At 39.5% G+C, this 22,617-nt stretch overlaps 1 protein-coding gene across 1 annotated transcript in view; it reads left to right on the top strand.

Moving 5' to 3' along the window:
- The window catches only part of LOC128662744 (adenosine deaminase), a 262,634-nt gene that overhangs the window by 236,104 nt on the left and 3,913 nt on the right, over window positions 1-22,617 (top strand). Inside the window, exons 9-11 of the mRNA XM_053716677.1 lie at window positions 10,413-10,514; window positions 16,438-16,505; window positions 21,143-21,275. Of these exons, the coding sequence (XP_053572652.1) occupies window positions 10,413-10,514; window positions 16,438-16,505; window positions 21,143-21,275 (303 nt within the window). The remainder of the gene's footprint in view (window positions 1-10,412; window positions 10,515-16,437; window positions 16,506-21,142; window positions 21,276-22,617) is intronic.

Here is a 22,617-nt window from a genome sequence, read left to right on the forward strand (position 1 = left end):
AAGTTGTTTCAAGGGGACTAACACCTGCACTATGGCATGCCGGTGGGGGATCCATGGCAAAACTCACACAGAAAATTACATAGTTGATGCAGAGTCTGGTTTTAATCCATAAAGGGCATAAATCACCTAACATTCCTAAATTGTTTGGAATAACGTGCTTTAAAACATCAGGTATGATGTGGTATTGATCAGGTAGTGTAAGGGTTACGCCCGCTTCACAGTGACAGACCAAACTCCTCGTGTAACGCACCGCAAACAACCGCAAACAGTCCATTTGCACAACCACGAGATAGATAGATTTGATAGATAGATACATAGATTACATAGATCAATAGATGCAATATACATTTGATAGATACAAATTACATAGATCAATAGATGCAATATACATTTGATAGATACGAATTACATAGATCAATAGATGCAATATACATTTGATAGATACGAATTACAAAGATCAATAGATGCAATATACATTTGATAGATACGAATTACATAGATCAATAGATGCAATATACATTTGATAGATACGAATTACAAAGATCAATAGATGCAATATACATTTGATAGATACGAATAACATAGATCAATAGATGCAATAAACATTTGATAGATACGAATTACATGGACCAATAGATGCAATATACATTTGATAGATACGATTGATAGTTAGATAGATTTTATAGATAAATAGATAGATTTGATAGATATATAATTTCCCAGACAGAGAATTACAAGACGTGCGGTCTGTGACCCATGGTAAGGTTCCCAGAGGCAGTTGCGGCGCCAGGAGACGTGTTTATGGTATGGATTTTAGGAACCGGGAGATGGAAAAAGATGCTTGGTCGGTCCTCCTGCTTCAAATTTGGGGCACTGCGGGTGCAATCTATTGTGCCACCAGATATGAGTGGTGTGTTAAGTAGTACTATTCTGATCAGTTTAATACCTGTTACTCCCCCTATCGGGGGAGGTGTATATGGCATGGATTTTAGGAACCGGGAGATGGAAAAAGATGCTTGGTCGGTCCTCCTACTTCAAATTTGGCCGAAACACAAGTGGCTGTCACAAAACAGCCCGGCCACGAGATAGATAGATACATAGATTACATAGATCAATAGATGCAATATACATTTGATAGATACGAATTACATAGATCAATAAATGCAATATACATTTGATAGATACGAATTACATAGATCAATAAATGCAATATACATTTGATAGATATGAATTACATAGATCAATAGATGCAATATACATTTGATAGATACGAATTACATAGATCAATAAATGCAATATACATTTGATAGATACGAATTACATAGATCAATAGATGCAATATACATTTGATAGATACGAATTACATAGATCAATAGATGCAATATACATTTGATAGATACGAATTACATAGATCAATAGATGCAATATACATTTGATAGATACAAATTACATAGATCAATAGATGCAATATACATTTGATAGATACGATTGATAGTTAGATAGATTTGATAGATAAATAGATAGATTTGATAGATATATAATTTCCCAGACAGAGAATTACAAGACGTGCGGTCTGGGACCCATGGTAAGGTTACTTCCTTTTGCACAATCGAGTACAGGTTGGGGATTGCCTTTTGTGCAAAGAAATTGTGGCCGGGTACCTTCCACTGCGATGTCCCCTATCAGGGGACGTGTATATGGCATGGATTTTAGGAACCGGGAGATGGAAAAAGATGCTTGGACACCCAATACAGGTCGTTCTCCTTCAGCCTTTTTATACAAGGGTCCCCGACCCTCAACAGGCACGACAGCATGAAAGACCCCATATGCCATGACTTCCTTTTGCACAATCGAGTACAGGTATGGCATCGATTTTAGGAACCCGGAGATAATTTTTAGGAACCGGGAGTTGGAAAAACATGCTTGGACACCCAGTACAGGTCGTTCTCCTTCAGCCTTTTTATACGAGGGTCCCCGACCCTCAACAGGCACGACAGCATGAAAGACCCCATATGCCATTACTTCCTTTTGCACAATAGAGTACAGGTATGACATCGATTTTAGGAACCCAGAGATAATTTTTAGGAACCCGGAGATGGAAAAAGATGCTTGGACACCCAGTACAGGTCGTTCTCCTTCAGCCTTTTTATACGAGGGTCCCCGACCCTCAACAGGCACGACAGCATGAAAGACCCCATATGCCATTACTTCCTTTTGCACAATATAGTACAGGTATGACATCGATTTTAGGAACCCGGAGATAATTTTTAGGAACCGGGAGATGGAAAAAGATGCTTGGACACCCAGTACAGGTCGTTCTCCTTCAGCCTTTTTATACGAGGGTCCCCGACCCTCAACAGGCACGACAGCATGAAAGACCCCATATGCCATGACTTCCTTTTGCACAATTGAGTACAGGTATGGCATCGATTTTAGGAACCTGGAGATACTTTTTAGGAACCGGGAGATGGAAAAAGATGCTTGGACACCCAGTACAGGTCGTTCTCCTTCAGCCTTTTTATACGAGGGTCCCCGACCCTCAACAGGCACAACAGCATGAAAGACCCCATATGCCATTACTTCCTTTTGCACAATAGAGTACAGGTATGACATCGATTTTAGGAACCCGGAGATAATTTTTAGGAACCGGGAGATGGAAAAAGATGCTTGGACACCCAGTACAGGTCGTTCTCCTTCAGCCTTTTTATACGAGGGTCCCCGACCCTCAACAGGCACGACAGCATGAAAGACCCCATATGCCATGACTTCCTTTTGCACAATTGAGTACAGGTATGGCATCGATTTTAGGAACCTGGAGATAATTTTTAGGAACCGGGAGATGGAAAAAGATGCTTGGACACCCAGTACAGGTCGTTCTCCTTCAGCCTTTTTATACGAGGGTCCCCGACCCTCAACAGGCACGACAGCATGAAAGACCCCATGTGCCATTACTTCCTTTTGCACAATAGAGTACAGGTATGACATCGATTTTAGGAACCCGGAGATAATTTTTAGGAACCGGGAGATGGAAAAAGATGCTTGGACACCCAGTACAGGTCGTTCTCCTTCAGCCTTTTTATACGAGGGTCCCCGACCCTCAACAGGCCAGACAGTTTGAAAGACCCCATATGCCATGACTTCCTTTTGCACAATTGAGTACAGGTATGGCATCGATTTTAGGAACCCGGAGATGATTTTAGGAACCGGGAGATGGAAAAAGATGCTTGGTCGGTCGGTCAGATTTGGGGCACTGCGCATGCAATCTACTGTGCTACCAGATATGAGTGGTGTGTTAATAAGTAGTACTATTCTTAGCAGTTCCCCGTTATGTGCCTTTTTTTTGGTTTGGGTTTTGAAGCCACAGTGCAGCACCAGAGGCCAGAAAAATTAGGCATGTACACATGCCTGAAAAATTAGGTATTGTTGCAGCCGCTGCTGTAGCAGCGGCCATAAAAATTGATGTTTGTTTGACAGTTAGAAAGTGCCCTAAAACATTGCGGCTTGAACCCTAGTTGTTGGCGGATAAGTCACGCAAGTCATCCGGCATTCGAAGATAAAATATAGCAGCGTGTGGACCATTTTTAGCCCAAGGCAGCTCATCTCATCAGGCCTTTTTTACTCGAATGTATCAGCCAATGTCAGTCCCTTCAGGATCCATCCCTCATTCATTTTAATAAAGGTGAGGTAATCAAGACTTTTTTGACCTAGGCGACTTCTCTTCTCAGTGACAATACCTCCTGCTGCACTGAAGGTCCTTTCTGACAAGACACTTGAAGCGGGGCAGGCCAGAAGTTCGATTGCAAATTGGGATAGTTCAGGCCACAGGTCAACCCTGCACACCCAGTAGTCAAGGGGTTCATCGCTCCTCAGAGTGTCGAGATCTGCAGTTAATGCAAGGTAGTCTGCTACCTGTCGGTTGAGTCGTTCTCTGAGGCTGGATCCCGAAGGGCTGTGGCGATGCATAGGAGTTAAAAAGGTCCGCATGTCCTCCATCAACAACACATCTGGAAAGCGTCCTGTCCTTGCCGGCGTGGTCGTGGGAGGAGGAGTACTACTTTCACCTCTTCCCCTGTTAGATTCCCGTTGTGCTGTGACATCACCCTTATACGCTGTGTAAAGCATACTTTTTAATTTATTTTTGAACTGCTCCATCCTTTCCAACTTGTGGGAATTCAGTAACATTTCAGTCACTTTATGCTTATACCGGGGGTCTAGTAGCGTGGACACCCAGTACAGTTCGTTCTCCTTCAGCTTTTTTATACAAGTGTCCCTCAACAGGCACGACAGCATGAAAGACCCCATTTGCACAAGATTGGATGCCGAGCTACTCATGTCCCGTTCCTCGTCCTCACTGATCTCACTGAAGGTATCTTCTTCCCCCCAGCCATGTACAACACCACGGGTACCAGATAGGTGACAACGAGCACCCTGGAATGCATGTTGTGCTTGGTCTTCCTCCTCCTCCTCAAAGCCACATTCCTCCTTTGATTCCTATTCCTCACAATCCTCTTCCTGCGTTGACGCTGGTCCAGCAAGCGATGCTGATAAGGCTGTTTCTGGTGGTGATGGTGACCACAACTCATCCTCTTCCTCTTCACACTCATCTACGGCCTGATCCAGCACTCTTCGCAGGGCACGCTCCAGGAAGAAAACAAATGGTATGATGTCGCTGATGGTGCCTTCTGTTCGACTGACTAGGTTTGTCACCTCCTCAAAAGGACGCATGAGCCTACAGGCATTGAGCATGAGCGTCCAGTAACATGGCAAAAAAATTCCCAGCTCCCCAGAGGCTGTCCTAGCACCCCGGTCATACAAATACTCGTTAACGTCTTTTTCTTGTTGGAGCTGACGGTCGAACATTAGGAGTGTTGAATTCCAACGTGTCGGGCTTTCGCAAATCAAGCGCCTCACTGGCAGGTTGTTTCGCCACTGGATATCTGACAAGTGCGCCATGGCCGTGTAGGAATGCCTGAAATGGCCACACACCTTCCTGGCCTGCTTCAGGACGTCCTGTAAGCCTGGGTACTTATGCACAAAGCGTTGTACAATCAGATTACACACATGTGCCATGCACGGCACATGTGTCAACTTGCCCAATTTCAATGCAGCCACCAAATTACTTCAGTTGTCAGAAACCACTTTGCCGATCTCCAGTTGGGGCAGAGTCAGCCACTGATCCACCTGTGCATTCAGGGCGGACAGGAGTGCTGCTGCGGTGTGACTCTCTGCTTTCAGGCAAGTCAACCCCAAGACGGCGTGACACTGCCGTATCCGGGATGTGGAGTAGTACCTGGGGAGCTGGGGGGGTGCCGTTGATGTGGAGCAAGACGCAGCAGCAGAAGAGGACTCAGCCGAGGAGGTTATGGAAGAGGATGGAGTAGGAGGAGTAGAGGAGGTGGCAGCAGGCCTGCCTGCAAGTCGTGGCGGTGTCACCAACTCATCCTCTGCAGAACCAGGCATTCCATGCTTGGCAGCCATCAGCAGGTTTACCCAATGCGCAGTGTAGGTGATATACCTGCCCTGACCATGCTTTGCAGACCAGCTTTCAGTGGTCAGATGGACCCTTGCCCCAACACTGTGTGCCAGACATGCCATTACTTCCTTTCGCACAATCGAGTACAGGTTGGGGATTGCCTTATGACACCTGACAGACACCTGACTGTGGGCAGATGAGCAGGAACTGCTCCGGAAGAGAGACGGATTGGCGGATGGTTGAGAGGGGGCAAGGAGCACAGCAGTGGTTGACATGGCTGAAGATGCTGGACCAGGAGGAGGATGGCGGCTTTGAGTTTGTGTGCTGCTTATCCTCATGTGTTCATCCCATAGGCGTTTGTGATGTGAGATCATGTGCCTTCGCAAAGCAGTTGTACCTAGGTGGGTGTTGGACTTCCCACGACTCAGTTTCTTTTGGCACAGGTTGCAAATGGCATTGCTGTTGTCAGAGGCAGACACATAAAAAAAATGCCACACTGCTGAGCTCTGCGATGACGGCATTCTGGTGGTGGCAACAGCATGTGTTGATTGGCGTGCTGTCTGGCTGACCCCGGGTGCCGATGCATGCTGTTTGACTGTGCCACTAGCTCCTTGCGACGACCCCCCCCTGCTTCCAACTCATCTCCTCCTCCTGCTCCTCTCTGTCTCCCCATCTGAACTTTCCCCCTGTTCTTCTTCTCTTCTACCGGGCGCCCACGTGACATCCACGGCCGCATCGTCATCATCAACCCCTTCACTTGTATCTGACAACTCAACAACGGAAGCAACGGCGGGTACAACATCATCATCATCATCACACAGTGCGTCGTCCATGTCTGTAATGCTGCCTGACTGAGACATATCACAGTTATCTACATCCTCTGTCAATGATGGTTGCGCATCACTCATTTCTTCACACTGAGGTGTACATAACTCCTCTGACAGATCACGTGACGCGGCTGTGGTGCTAGTGTCGGTGGTGGTGGCAGGCGGGCGAGTGGTAAGTTGAGAGGTGCCTGAAGCTAAGCTAGAGGAGGAGGATGGTGCGTCAAGGTTATGAGCGGAAGCTGTAGAAGATTGGGTGTCCTGTGTTATAAAGTCAACTATTTCATCAGAACTTTTCATGTTCATGGTACGTGGCCTAGCACTGGGCATTATTCTATGGCCAAAGGGAATCACAGCACCACAACGGCCCCTGCGGGTTGGCCTGCCTCTGCCTGTCATTTTTTTTTCAATTAGTGCTACTATGCGTGCAAGCTACTGTGAGTGGGCACAGTATACGCTGTGAGCCTGACACAAAAAACCAGACTGATGTTTCACAGTCAAAATAGTTTTTTTATTTTTAAAATGTACACTTACATTACTATTATTAAACAAGATAATGTGAGTGGTGGCACTGGACAAGTGGGCACAGTATACGCTGTGAGCCTGACACAAAAAAGCAGACTGATGTTAAACAGTCAAAATATTTTTTTGATTTTTAAATGTACTCTTACACTACTATTAAACAAGATATGAGTGGTGGCACTGGGCAAGTGGGCACAGTATATGCTGTGAGCCTGACACAAAAAAGCAGACTGATTTTTCAAAGTCAAAATAGTTTTTTTATTTTTAAAATGTACACTTACACTACTATTATTAAACAAGATAATGTGAGTGGTGGCACTGGACAAGTGGGCACAGTATACGCTGTGAGCCTGACACAAAAAAGCAGGCTGATGTTTCACATTCAAAATATTTTTTTTATTTTTAAATGTACACTTACACTACTATTAAACAAGATATGAGTGGTGGCACTGGGCAAGTGGGCACAGTATATGCTGTGAGCCTGACACAAAAAAGCAGACTGATTTTTCAAAGTCAAAATAGTTTTTTTATTTTTAAAATGTACACTTACACTACTATTATTAAACAAGATAATGTGAGTGGTGGCACTGGGCAAGTGGGCACAGTATACGCTGTGAGCCTGACACACACGCTGGCAGTGGCAGGCTGGCCTGGCAACTAAAATTAGATTACACTAGCAGACTGATGTAAAAGTTTTTTTTTTTTTTAATTTACACTACTGTTACACCAGATATGACTGGTGGTGGCACTGAGAAAGAAGGAACAGTATATGCTGTGAGCCTGACACACAGGCTGGCAGCGGCAGGCTGGCCTGGCAACTGAAATTAGATTACACTAGCAGACTGATGTAAAAGTTTTTTTTTTTTTAAATTTACACTAATGTTACACCAGATATGAGTGGTGGCACTGAGCAAGTAGGCACAGTATATGCTGTGAGCCAGACACACTGGCAGTGGCAGGCAGGCAGGCAGGCAACTGCTATTAGATTACACTAGCAGACTGATGTAAAAGTTTTTAAAAAAAAAAAAATTACACTGCTGTTACAACAGATATGACTGGTGGTGGCACTGAGCAAGTAGGCACAGTATATGCTGTGAGCCTGACACGCAGGCTGGCAGTGGCAGGCTGGCCTGCTGGCAACTGAAATTAGATTACACTAGCAGACTGATGTAAAAGTTTTTTTTTTAAATTTACACTAATTTTACACAAGATATGAGTGGTGGCACTGAGCAAGTAGGCACAGTATATGCTGTGAGCCTGACACACAGGCTGGCAGTGGCAGGCAGGCAACTGCTATTAGATTACACTAGCAGACTGATGTAAAAGTTTTTTTTAAAAAAAAATTACGCTACTGTTACACCAGATATGACTGGTGGTGGCAACGAGCAAGTAGGCACAGTATATGCTGTGAGCCTGACACACAGGCTGGCAGTGGCAGACTGGCTTGGCAACTGAAATTAGATTACACTAGCAGACTGATGTAAAAGTTTTTTTTAAAAAATATTACACTAATGTTACACCAGATATGAGTGGTGGCACTGAGCAAGTAGGCACAGTATATGCTTTGAGCCAGACACACAGGCTGGCAGTGGAAGGCAGGCAACTGCTATTAAATTACACTAGCAGACTGATGTAAAAGTTTTTTTAAAAAAAATTACACTACTGTTACAACAGATATGACTGGTGGTGGCACTGAGCAAGTAGGCACAGTATATGCTGTGAGCCTGACACACAGGCTGGCAGTGGCAGGCAGGCAACTGCTATTAGATTACACTAGCAGACTGATGTAAAAGTTTTTTTAAAAAAAATTACGCTACTCTTACACCAGATATGACTGGTGGTGGCACTGAGCAAGTAGGCACACAGACAGGCAGACAGGCCAGACAGACAGGCTGGCAGTGGAAGGCAGGCAACTGCTATTAAATTACACTAGCAGACTGATGTAAAAGTTTTTTTAAAAAAAAATTACACTACTGTTACAACATATATGACTGGTGGTGGCACTGAGCAAGTAGGCACAGTATATGCTGTGAGCCTGACACATAGGCTGGCAGTGGCAGGCTGGCCTGCTGGCAACTGAAATTAGATTACACTAGCAGACTGATGTAAAAGTTTTTTTTTTTTAAATTTACACTAATGATAGACAAGATATGAGTAGTGGCACTGAGCAAGATGGCACAGTATATGCTGTGAGCCTGACACACAGGCTGGCAGTGGCAGGCAGGCAACTGCTATTAGATTACACTAGCAGACTGATGTAAAAGTTTTTTTTTTTAAATTTACACTACTGTTACAACAGATATGACTGGTGGTGGCACTGAGCAAGTAGGCACAGTATATGCTGTGAGCCTGACACGCAGGCTGGCCTGCTGGCAACTGAAATTAGATTACACTAGCAGACTGATGTAAAAGTTTTTTTTAAAAAAATTTACACTAATGTTACACCAGATATGAGTGGTGGTGGCACTGAGCAAGTAGGCACAGTATATGCTGTGAGCCTGACACACAGGCTGGCAGTGGCAGGCTGGCCTGGCAACTGAAATTAGATTACACTAGCAGACTGATGTAAAAGTTTTTTTTTAAATTTACACTAATGTTACACAAGATATGAGTGGTGGCACTGAGCAAGAAGGCACAGTATATGCTGTGAGCCTGACACACAGGCTGGCAGTGGCAGGCAGGCAGGCAACTGCTATTAGATTACACTAGCAGACTGATGTAAAAGTTTTTTTTAAAAAATTACACTACTGTTACAACAGATATGACTGGTGGTGGCACTGAGCAAGTAGGCACAGTATATGCTGTGAGCCTGACGCACAGGCTGGCAGTGGCAGGCTGTCCTGGCAACTGAAATTAGATTACACTAGCAGACTGATGTAAAAGTTTTTTTTTTTAAAAATTACACTAATGTTACACCAGATATGAGTGGTGGCACTGAGCAAGTAGGTACAGTATATGCTGTGAGCCTGACACACGCTGACAGGCAGGCAAATGCAATTAGATTACAAAGAAAAAAAAAAAAGAGTGATGTTCTAGCCCTAAAAAGGGCTTTTTGGGGTGCTGTCCTTAGAGCAGAGATCAGATGAGTCCTTCAGGACTGTAGTGGAGACTGAATACACTAGCCTAGCTATTAATTTGCCTATCAAAGCAGCAGCACTAGCAGCACTATCCCTCCTCTCACTAAGAATGCAGGATCAGAATGAATCTAAAATGGCTGCTGCCCAGGAGCTGGGAGGGTCTGGGAGGGAGGGTCTGCTGCTGATTGGCTGAAATGTGTCTGCAGACTGTGAGATACAGGGTCAAAGTTTACTCAATGATGACGAATAGGGGGCGGATCGAACATCACATATGTTCGTCCGCCATGGCGAACGCGAACAAGCTATGTTCGCCGGGAACTGTTTTCCGGCGAACTGTTCGCGACATCACTAGTGATTGGAAGACTTGAGTAGACATGAGAAATTTCATGTTTAAAAAGCAGAACTCTAAGCTTTATATATTTTTACATTAATACATCTAAATATCTCTATATGTCTGTTTATTTATCTAACACAAAATGAGTATTTATGTAATGTGGGATATGATTATTCTTTTAGGCTATTGAAATATTAAAAGCTGAGAGAATCGGTCATGGCTATAAGACCATACAAGACCCAGAACTTTATAACAAGTTATTACAGATGAAAATGCATTTTGAGGTATGTAATCATGTTCACCTTTTATTTAATATTCATTAACAAAAAATATACACACCAGATCCACAAATAAAAATGTCTCAAAAACCTCACGTAGTAGTTAAAAAAAAATATAGAAAAGAATGGTAAAGTTCAATGGTTAGGAAAACCTATACCCCCATTCAGCAGAAAATGACAACCAATAATAATAATTTGCATTCTAAACAGTAAGGATTGATTCAAAATATTTTTATAATTTTTGTTCTCATATATCTAAAACAGCCGATCAAAGAATAATATCCAAATGTATAATATAACTTGAATTCCAAACTAATTTTCATGTATATGAAGTTTTCAATAATAGAAAATTAAATCTGAATGAATACATATACAGAATATATGATGATTATGACTTATGTTATTCATTTTGTCATATGTTATGTAATGTGTGATGTCACTGACACAGGTGATATTTGTGATGTCAGAACTGATGCCATTTATGGTGCTATTGGTGTTATATGTTGCAAGGGGAGGTGTAATAATATGTTTATTTATACATAATGAAACAATGTTGCACTATATTATTATTATTTATGTTGCCTCTAAACATTGAGCAATTTATTATTTTCAGAACTGAAATGCTCCCTGATGACATACCCTGGCTAACACTGCTACATATATATATCCCTAATTGGCTTTATCAGATAGCTGCAAAACAATTCATTTTATACTAACTTTGTGACAGTGAATAGCCTTCTTGTTTGTGGACTAAAGCCATGATTGGCTCCTCCAAATAAGACAAATAGTGGGTGGAGGTTATATATTAAAGACTAATTCCAATAAAAAGGATATTGATTTGTTTTAAAAATTTTAAGCCTGGGCCCATATGTTTTTCTGTTTCAACACAAAAGAAATGTTTTATAATTATAAGATGTTTACTGTCCCTATAATGTAACCTCCTCCTTATGGGTTTGTAACTGGCTTTCTTAGAAAGAAAAGAAAAAAATTAATATATGATAAAAAAAACTTAACCACAATGCATTTAGATGTGGTAATAACATATTTTAAAGCAAAATGCTAGCTTTTGTACACATCACATCCAAGAATATTCCAATCAAGAAGAAACCCTCGCTTTTATGTGACCTTCAATTGGTCTTGATTTTGCACTGTCTTTATTCAGTACGTACTTCTTAGAACCTATCATCACCAATGTTATTACATTGTTCCAATCCATCAGTAAACAGTCGCCTAGATTACGAGTCTTGCGTTGAGGTTAAAAAGCAGCGTTGGCCGGTCCCAACGCTGCTTTTTTAGGCTCACTGCTCACTTTTTTGACCAGACTCGGAAATACTGCAAATCCACTTACGTCAATTGCGTATCCTATATTTTCAATGGGACTTGCATAGCGCCGGTATTACGAGTCTGACCAAAAGTGAGCGGTAGACCCTCTCCTGTCAAGCCTGGTACCGCATTTAAAAGTCAGTAGTTAAGAGTTTTACACTACAACGCTGTAGCATAAAACTCTTAACTAAAGTGCTAAAAAGTACACTAACACCCATAAACTACCTATTAACCCCTAAACCGAGGCCCCCCCACATCGCAAACACTATAATAAATATTTTAACCCCTAATCTGCCGAACCAGACATCGCCGCCACTAAAATAAATATATTATACCCATAAACCGCTGCACTCCCACAACGCATACAATAGTTAAATATTACTAACCCCTAATCTGCCGGCCCTAACATCACCGCCACCTACCTACATTTATTAACCCCTAATCTGCCGACCCCAACGTCACCGCCACTATATTAAAGTCATTAACCCCTAAATCTAACCCTAACCCTAACACCCCCTAACTTAAATATAATTACAATAAGTCTAAATAAAATTACTACAATTCACTAAATAATTCCTATTTAAAACTAAATACTTACCTATAAAATAAACCCTAAGATAGCTACAATATAACTAATAGTTACATTGTATCTAGCTTAGGGTTTATTTTTATTTTACATGCAACTTTGTATTTATTTTAACTAGGTACAATAGGTAGTAAATAGTTATTAACTATTTAATAACTACCTAGTTAAAATAAAGACAAATTTACCTGTAAAATAAAACCTAACATAAGTTACAATTATACCTAACACTATACTACAATTAAATTAATTACCTAAACTAAATACAATTAATTACAATTAAATAAAATTATCTAAAGTACGAAAACCCCCCCAACTAAATTACAGAAAATAATAAAATAATTACAAGATTTTTAAACTAATTACACCTACTATAATCCCCCTAACAAAATAAAAAAGCCCCAAAAATAAAAAAAAATCCCTACCCTACACTAAATTACAAATAGCCCTTAAAAGGGCCTTTTGCAGGGCATTGCCCCAAAGTAATCAGCTCTTTTACCTGAAAAAAAAAATACAAATACCCCCCCCCAACATTAAAACCCACCACCCACACAACCAACCCTACTCTAAAACCCACCCAATCCCCCCTTAAAAAACCTAACACTAACCCCTTGAAGATCACCCTACCGTGAGACGTCTTCACCCAACCGGGCAGAAGTGGTCCTCCAGACGGGCAGAAGTCTTCATCCAAGCCGGACAGAAGAGGTCCTCCAGATGGGCAGAAGTCTTCATCCAAGCCGGGCAGAAGAGGTCCTCCAGACGGGCAGAAATCTTCATCCAAGCCAGGCAGAAGAGGTCCTCCAGACGGGCAGAAGTCTTCATCCAGACGGCATCTTCTATCTTCATCCATCCGGCGCGGAGCGGGTCCATCTTCAAGACATCCGACGCGGAGTATCCTTCTCGGCTGACGTCTACCCAATGAATGAAGGTTCCTTTAAGTGACGTCATCCAAGATGGCGTCCCTTCAATTCTGATTGGCTGATTGAATTCTATCAGCCAATCGGAATTATAGTAGGAAAAAGCCAGTAGAATGCAAGCTCAATCCTATTGGCTGATTGCTTCAGCCAATAGGATTTTTCCTACCTTAATTCCGATTGGCTGATAGAATTCTATCAGCGAATCTGAATTGAAGGGACGCCATCTTGGATGACGTCACTTAAAGGAACCTTCATTCGTCGGGTAGTCATCGGCCGAGAAGGATACTCCGTGTCGGATGTCTTGAAGATGGACCCACTCCATGCCGGATAGATGAAGATAGAGGATGCCGTCTGGATGAAGACTTCTGCCTGTCTGGAGGACCTCTTCTGCCCATCTTGGATGAAGACTTCTGCCCATCTGGAGGACCACTTCTGCCCAGTTTGGTGAAGACGTCTCACGGTAGGGTGATCTTCAAGGGGTTAGTGTTAGGCTTTTTAAGGGGGGATTGGGTGGGTTTTAGAGTAGGGTTGGTTGTGTGGGTGGTGGATTTTAATGTTGGGGGGGTATTTGTATTTTTTTTTCAGGTAAAAGAGCTGATTACTTTGGGGCAATGCCCCGCAAAAAGCCCTTTTAAGGGCTATTTGTAATTTAGTGTAGGGTAGGGCTTTTCTATTTTGGGGGGATTTTTATTTTGTTAGGGGGATTAGAGTAGGTGTAATTAGTTTAAAAATCTTGTAATTATTTTATTATTTTCTGTCATTTAGTGTGGGGGGGGGGTTTCCTTACTTTAGATAATTTTATTTAATTGTAATTAATTGTATTTAGTTTAGGTAATTAATTTAATTGTAGTGTAGTGTTAGGTGTAATTGTAACTTATGCTAGGTTTTATTTTACAGGTAAATTTGTCTTTATTTTAACTAGGTTGTTATTAAATAGTTAATAACTATTTAATAACTATTGTACCTAGTTAAAATAAATACAAAGTTGCCTGTAAAATAAAAATAAACCCTAAGTTAGATACAATGTAACTACTAGTTATATTGTAGCTAGCTTAGGGTTTATTTTATAGATAAGTATTTAGTTTTAAATAGGAATAATTTAGTTAATTGTAGTAATTTTATTTAGATTTATTTTAATTATATTTAAGTTAGGGGGCGTTAGGGTTAGACTTAGGTTTAGGGGTTAATAACTTTATTATAGTGGTGGCGACGTTGGGGGCGGCAGATTAGGGGTTAATAAATGTAGTTAGGTTGCGGCGACATTGGGGGCAGCAGATTAGGGGTTAATAAATGTAATGTAGGTGTCGGCGATGTTGGGGGCAGCAGATTAGGGGTTCATAAGTATAATGTAGGTGGCGGCGGTGTCCGGAGTGGCAGATTAGGGGTTAATAATATAATTTAGGTGTCGGTGATGTCGGGGGCAGCAGATTACGGGTTAAAAAGTGTAAGATTAGGGGTGTTTAGACTCAGGGTTCATGTTAGGGGGTTAGGTGTAGACATAAAAGTATTTCCCCATAGGAATCAATGGGGCTGCGTTAGCAGCTTTACGCTGCTTTTTTGCAGGTGTTAGGTTTTTTTTCAGCCGGCTCTCCCCCATTGATTCCTATGGGGAAATCGTGCACAAGCATGTTTTACCAGCTCACCGCTAACATAAGCAGCGCTGGTATTGAGGTGAGATGTGGAGCTAAATTTTGCTCTTCGCTCACTTTTTTGCGGCTAGCGCCGGGTTTGTAAAAACCCGTAATACCAGCGCTGTATGTAAGTGAACGGTGAGGGAAAACTGCTCGTTAGCACCGCACCCCTCCTAACACAAAACTCGTAATCTAGGTGAGTGTTTTTTTCTCTTAAATATCTCAAAAGATTTAATTATCAAATGTTCCAGTTTTGTCATGATTACCAAGCCAAGCACACACCAAAACCATCAATATTCTGAGACATATAAGTACATTTGGGAAATTACTGGGTTTAACATTTTGCTTTATGGAATCAAAATAAATGTTTATATGTGAATAACTCTTCTAAAATGCAATGCATAATAACTCATATTCAGATAGAGCAGGCAATTTTAAGCAACTTTCTAATTTACTCCTTTTATCAATTTTCTTCATTCTCTTGCTATCTTTATTTGAAAAAGCAAGAATGAAAGCATAGAAGCCGGCCCATTTTTGGTTCAGAACCTGGGTAGCACTTTCTGATTGGTGTCTAAATGTAGACACCAATCAGCAAGCGCTACTCAGGTGCTGAACCAAAATGGGCCGGCTTCTAAGCGTACTTTAAAATAAAGATACCAAGAGAATGAAGAATAATTTATAATAGGATTAAATTAGAAAGTAGCTTAAAATTAGATGCTCTATCTGAATCATGAAAGTTTAATTTTAACTTTAACCCTTTGGCCAGATTACTGCAGTTATAAACAAAAGATATGTCATGTACACTAACCCTTGTGGAACATTTAGGAAATTTTAATATCATGTCTACTGCACTTTGATAAATCGGCCCCTTAGCCTCAAATATGAAATTAATTTTAGATTCAATAACTTTTACAACTACAAATTTAAAATAAGATTTTTTTGAATAATAAAAAAAAACATTTAAGTTTCTTATAATTTCATGTGAAATAAAAATAAAAACAACATATGCTGTGCATACCTCCATCCAAAAAACACAATGATTTGGTTAAAACTCTTTGCTGACCATGCTGGTCAAACATTATTTTTATAATTGAAATGCTCTAAAAGAACAAAACAACGTATTGTCTACTACTTTCTCAGAAAAACTAGTGAGCATTCTATCTCCGTTAAATAAAAATATCACTCCCTTCTGTCATTTGGGTAAAAAGAGCTAATTGTTACATTCAAAGAAATATTGGAAAACAGCATGGTTTCACCTAAAATATCTCAAAATAGCTATAATTATTTTACATAAAAATTATTTTTTTTTTTTTTTTTTTTAATTTACATAATATTTTCCACTTTTAATATTGACGTTCCAATATAATAGCTGTTTTTCACACACATTATTTTGGACCATCTTACTTAAATATTAAGTAGTTGGCCTTTTATATGAAAAAAATAAAAATAATTTATCTTTTTTGTATTGATTACAGATGTGTCCATTCTCTAGTTACATCACTGGAGCCTGTGACCCCGATTTCACAAGTCACCCCTTGATCCAGTAAGAGCTGTATATCTGTTTGTCTGTCTTTACTATATACCCTGTTCAGTTGGTGAGGTCACTATAAGACCAGATATAGAAAAAGCTATTTTAAATTTGAATCATCATGTACTTTATTAAGCAGCATCAGTTCTCAAATTGAGAGCATTAAAGGGTCTGTTTGAACTAGCAGTGGCAGAACTAATAAATTATGGGACCTAATCTATTCTTTGTCCCCCACAATACATAGTGATCAATAGTAACTAACAACAGTAATAGAAATTTAAACATTAATTTATAAATTAATATATGGAGAGGAATATTTAATTGCTCACCAAAATATACACCAAGTGAAACCACAGATGCCAGATATATACCCAGTCAAATGTATGACCCCTGAAGTCATTATTCCAAGTTCATATTAAACCAACGCCATTAATCAAATGCATGATTCCTGTATCCATCATTATGCTAACTATACCCCCAAGCAAGAGAATAAATCAAATCCATGCAACCTATATCATGTTAGCCATATCCTCAAGAGAGATGCTTTTCTCCTCTAGCCTCTATTTCTCCATCTTCTGCTAATGGTTTTGTGGATGTTGACAGTGGAATGGGGCAGCACAAACTAAAACTCTAGTTGTGAGTCCCAGTGCTTCTGTATCTGCTGCACTCCGTATTGTTTCACTCTGAAAGTCAAGTATTTAATGTTTCTTTGTCTTTGATTAAACAACCCATGCTCATTAGCACAGCTGTAAAATAATGCTTGTTGATAGTCCTTGAGTACTGGTGGTCTATTCCTACAAAATAATTCCTTTCGAGAAGCTTCTGTCTTTCTGATTTTAAATGTTAATATGATTAAAACATGGATATATCCACAATAACGATAAGAATAAGAAAAACATTCTAAAGTTATGCATTTCTATAATATAAAAATATTTGTTATGTCATGTTTAAAACTCACATTTTAGTCTAAATCAAGATTCCAAAATCCATGTCAGACACTTAATAATTCCAATAAATGTAAGCCTGAGAGTTTTACAGTACAGCCACCAGTAATGTACAGGCTACATTGTACATTCATTTTTTTTTTTTAGAGACTTATAACCTCTATTCCCAGTAGATTTGCATTTATTTGGCATCTAGATTTTGGATTTATATGGCGCCATTAAAAGACAGGCGCCTAGATTACGAGTTTTGTGTTATAGAGGGTGCGAAACGAACGCAACAAAAGTTGCGTTATATAACCCTCCATAGCACTGTCATTACAAGTTTCTGAAAAGCCTCCTTGTGCATGCGATATGGTTGCGATAAGCTCCATACCGCTCAAAATCCAAGTGCTGTTTTGACCTGCTCGTGCACGCTTTCCCCATAGACATCAATGGGGAGGGAGTGTTAGAAAAAAAACTAACACCTGAAGCGCGGAATGAAAAGCTCCGTAACACAAACCCATTGATGTCTATGGAGACAAAAAAGTTAAGTTTAAACCTAACACCCTAACATAAACCCCAAGTCTGAACACCCCTAATCTGCTGCCATCAACATAAACCTATTAACCCCTAAACCGCCAGCCCCCACATCACAAAAAACTAAATTGAACTATTAACCCCTAAACCTATTACCCCCTAACTTTAAATTAAAATTACAATATCCCTATCTTAAAATAAATAAAAACTTACCTGTGAAATAAAAAAACCCTAAGTTTAAACTATAAATTAACCTAACATAACTATTATACTAAAATTAAAATAACTACCAATTAAAAAAACTAAATTACACATAAAAAAAAACTAACACTACTAAAAAAATGTAAGTCTAAAATTACAAAAAATAAAAAATCTTAAATTACGAAAAATAACAAACTAAATTATAAAAAATAAAAACAATTACACCTAATCTAATAGCCCTATAAAAAAGCCCCCCCCCCCAAAAAAAATAAATAAAAACACCCCCTAGCCTAAAATAAACTACCAATAGCCCTTAAAAGGGCCCTATTGTAGGGCATTGCCCTAAAGAAACCAGCTGTTTTACCTGAACAAAAAAAATGCAAAGACCCCCCCAACAGTAAAACCCTGAAAAGGGCATTTGTATGGGCATTGCCCTTAAAAGGCATTCAGCTCTTTTACATTGCCCTGAAAAGGGTATTCAGCTCTTTTACATAAAGCCCAAACCCTAATCTAAAAATAAAAACACCCAAAAAGATTTTTAAAAAAAACCCCTAACACTAACCCCAGAAGATCCAGCGTTAAAACCGTAACGCACAACTCGTAATCTAGCCGTTTGTGATCTAAAACCTATGTATTTACACATATGCCAATGGGAAATATTTCACTACATACTGATACAATGTATGTGCTTATTTCCAACTTTGATTGAGAATTTTAACAGTGGAATACAATGTTTAGGAGCTGTTTGATGGTTAGTTACTTGTTCACTGTTTAGTGAGCAGGAAACCATTAAAATATAACAAATAGTTGCCAAAATGCATACATTCATCCAAAAACCAAGTATGAAACACACTAATTAATCATGTATATACAATGGGGTCCATTAAACATCTCTGAACCTGGTTACCTGGCATTGTGGCTAGCGGACAGCAATAGGCTGCCCACATTTATCATTACACAAGCCGATGATTGTGTAACGCCACCCCCTACTCATGCGAGCAGTGGCTGTTAATCACCCCATGGTCGGACAAGTCCGGGGGGATTGAAAACCATCAGCTCAGAGCTGACATATAGGTTAGAAAGCAACAGTCTGATGAGCGAGCCTACAGCCAAAGTCACGCCACATTGCTTCACAGCTTCTTAAATGGATTCCTATATATTTCTTACTTTCAGAAAAAATCATATTTTTTATTAGAATAGTGCCTGACAATAGTGTGACTATGTAAGTTTTCAGGAGCATAAAATGAGGATTGAAGATCTTTGTGGATCAATTGAATAAAAAAAGACAGCCTGATTCCTTTTATCTAATCTTTTGGTTTGATATATTATATTTTTGTGCACGGTGTGTAATTTAGTAACACTTTTTATTACTTTATTGCTTTTAATTGGGAATTTATTTTCTCAATTTTGTGCTTTTACAAATGTCATACAACTGTTTTATTTTTGTATTTACATCTACAAGATACTTGATTGATAAGATATGTGGTAATAGTTGTATTCTACAAGATCCACACTAATAATTTAGGGCAATATATTTCACAATCTTAAAAGGAACAAGATGGTCCAAAACAACACTTTTTCTTTTATTAAAGTGAAAGTTAATCCTAGCATTTCACAAACGCTCGGATTTACTATGAAACACATAAAGGGGACTTTCATTCATGAAGTATAAAATACTTCATGTAGAAAGCTCCTTTATTTGTGTCAACCGATCGGCGATTTGAGCTGCTAACAAATGCCATGGCAAAAAATTTTTTTCCTAAGAGGTGACGTTTTTACTTCTTAGGCAGTAGCAGTGTGGCTAATGTCACTCCCATGGGTGCCAAGCCGGATTTACCGCACTGCTATTGGCTAAGAGGTGAAAACCTCACCTTTTGGCAAATTTTTTTTTAGCCATGGGCTTTGTTAGAAGCTCAAATTGCCGATCGGTTGAGACAAATAAAGGAGATTTCTACATGAAGTATCTTATACTTCATGAATGAAAGTCCCCTTTATTTGTTTCAATAGTCAATCCTAGCGTTTGTGAAACGCTAGGATTAACTTTCACTTTAACTTTAGAGTATTATGTGTCCAGAACATATATATCAGCTTACAACACACAGTAATAGCATTTGCTGAACAAGAGCTTCCCAAGATGGACTGACTGCAATAGTCAGAGCAGACTGTAACTTCAGAGCCTGTTAGAACAAGACTGCAGCAATAAAGATGGGAGAGAGAAATACAGGGGCATATTTATCAAGCTCCGTATGGAGCTTGAAGCGCCGTGTTTCTGGCGAGCCTTCAGTCTAAAGACAGCTGCTCCATAACCTGTCCACATGCACTGAGGCGTCGGACAGACATTGCCAAAAATCAACCCGATCCATTACGATCAGGTTGACCAATTGGCCGCGAATCTGCAGGGGGCGGCGTTGCACCAGCAATTCACAAGAACTGCTGATGCAATGATAAATGCTGAGAGCGTATGCTGTCGGCATTTATCGATGTGCGCAATATTGGATCATGTCTGCTCACACATTAATAAATAGGCCTCACAATTGTCTACTCACCCCCTCAATATCATTCAAGTGACATCTATTCACCAAGGTGACCGTACAGATCTACTCATTGTCCATCAACTGAAGAAACTATAAAGAGAGGAAAAAAAGATATCACATATATCGTTAAGATGACACATAAAGGGAAACAACGTGCAAAAAGAAAATGCCAATGACAAGAGGCATGAGGCATGTGTGTAGCCACCAATCACCAGCTAGCTCCTAGTAGTACATTGTTACTCCTGAAACTATCTTGTATGCTTTTCAACAACAAATTGGCTTTTCATTGAGAATAAAAGAAATTTGATAATAGATTAGAAAAATGCTGATTTCTATAACTTTCTTGAGAGAATTTTATAAGACGATGAGAACCTAAATCTAAAAAAAGCCATAGAAAATTATTAATAATATATTACACCCTGTTTTATACTTACATCAAATTGTATCTGAATTGCAGGCTCAAAAAAGATAAAGCAAACTTCTCATTGAACACAGATGGCACTACAATTCCTATTACTACTGTGCTGAACAAGGAATACGCCATTACAAAGACTTACATGGGGTTTAGTGATGAAGATTTCATGCAGGTGGTAAGTGTCTTCTAAAAAGTCAAAACAAATATTGCAAAAATCCATACACACAATGCCAAAACGTCGGTTATGGATTTTATGTTTATTATAATGGAAACATACTGCTAGATTACAAGTCTTGCGTTATGAGTACAAAAGCAGCGTTAAGGCTCATAACACTGCTTTTTTACTACCGCTGCTATTACGAGACTTGCAGATTTAGGGGCACCGCACACTTTTTTGGCCTTACCGCAAATCAACTTACGCAAATTGCGTATAGTCTTTTTTCTATGGGACTTCCATAGCGCCGGTATTACAAGCGTGTCCTGGGAGGCCAAAAAGTGAGCGGTACACCCTATACTGTCAAAATTCGTAACGCATTCTAAATTCAGTAGTTATGAGTTTTACACTACAACGCTGTAGCATAAAACTCATAACTAAAGTGCTAAAAAGTACACTAACACCCATAAACTACCTATTAACCCCTAAACCGATGCCCTCCCACATCACAAACACTATAATAAAATTATTAACCCCTAATCTGCTGCTCCCGACATTGCCGCTACTATAATAAACATATTAACCCCTAAACCGCCGTACTCCCGCCTCACAAACATTAGTTAAATATTATTAACCCCTAATCTGCTGTCCCTAACATCGCCGCCACCTACATTCATTTATTAACCCCTAATCTGCCGCCCCCAACGTCGCCGCCACTATACTATATTTATTAACCCCTAAACCTAAGTCTAACCCTAACACCCCCTAACTTAAATATAATTAAAAGAAATCTAAATAAAACCTACTATTAATAAATAAATAATTTCTATTTAAAACTAAAAACTTACCTGTAAAATAAATCCTAAGCTAGCTACAATATAACTAATTGTTACATTATAGCTAGCTTAGGGTTTATTTTTATTTTACAGGCAAGTTTGTATTTATTATAACTAGGTAGAATAGTTACTAAATAGTTATTAACTATTTACTAACTACCTAGCTAAGATAAATACAAATTTACCTGTAAAATAAAACCTAACCTAAGTTACAATAACACCTAACACTACACTACAATTAAATAAATTACCTAAATTAAATACAATTAAATAAATTAAATACAATTAGCTAAATTACAACCCCCCTCCACTAAATTACACAAAATAAAAAACAAATTACAAGATATTTAAACTAATTACACCTACTTTAATAACCCTATCAAAATAAAACAGCCCACCCAAAATAAAAAAAAACCCTAGCCTAAACTAAACTACCAATAGCCCTTAAAAGGGCCTTTTGGGGGGCATTGCCCCAAAGAAATCAGCTCTTTTACCTGAAAAAAATACAAACAACCCCCTCAACAGTA

Source organism: Bombina bombina, chromosome 1 (assembly GCF_027579735.1).
Source record: "Bombina bombina isolate aBomBom1 chromosome 1, aBomBom1.pri, whole genome shotgun sequence".
Lineage (NCBI taxonomy): Eukaryota > Metazoa > Chordata > Amphibia > Anura > Bombinatoridae > Bombina > Bombina bombina.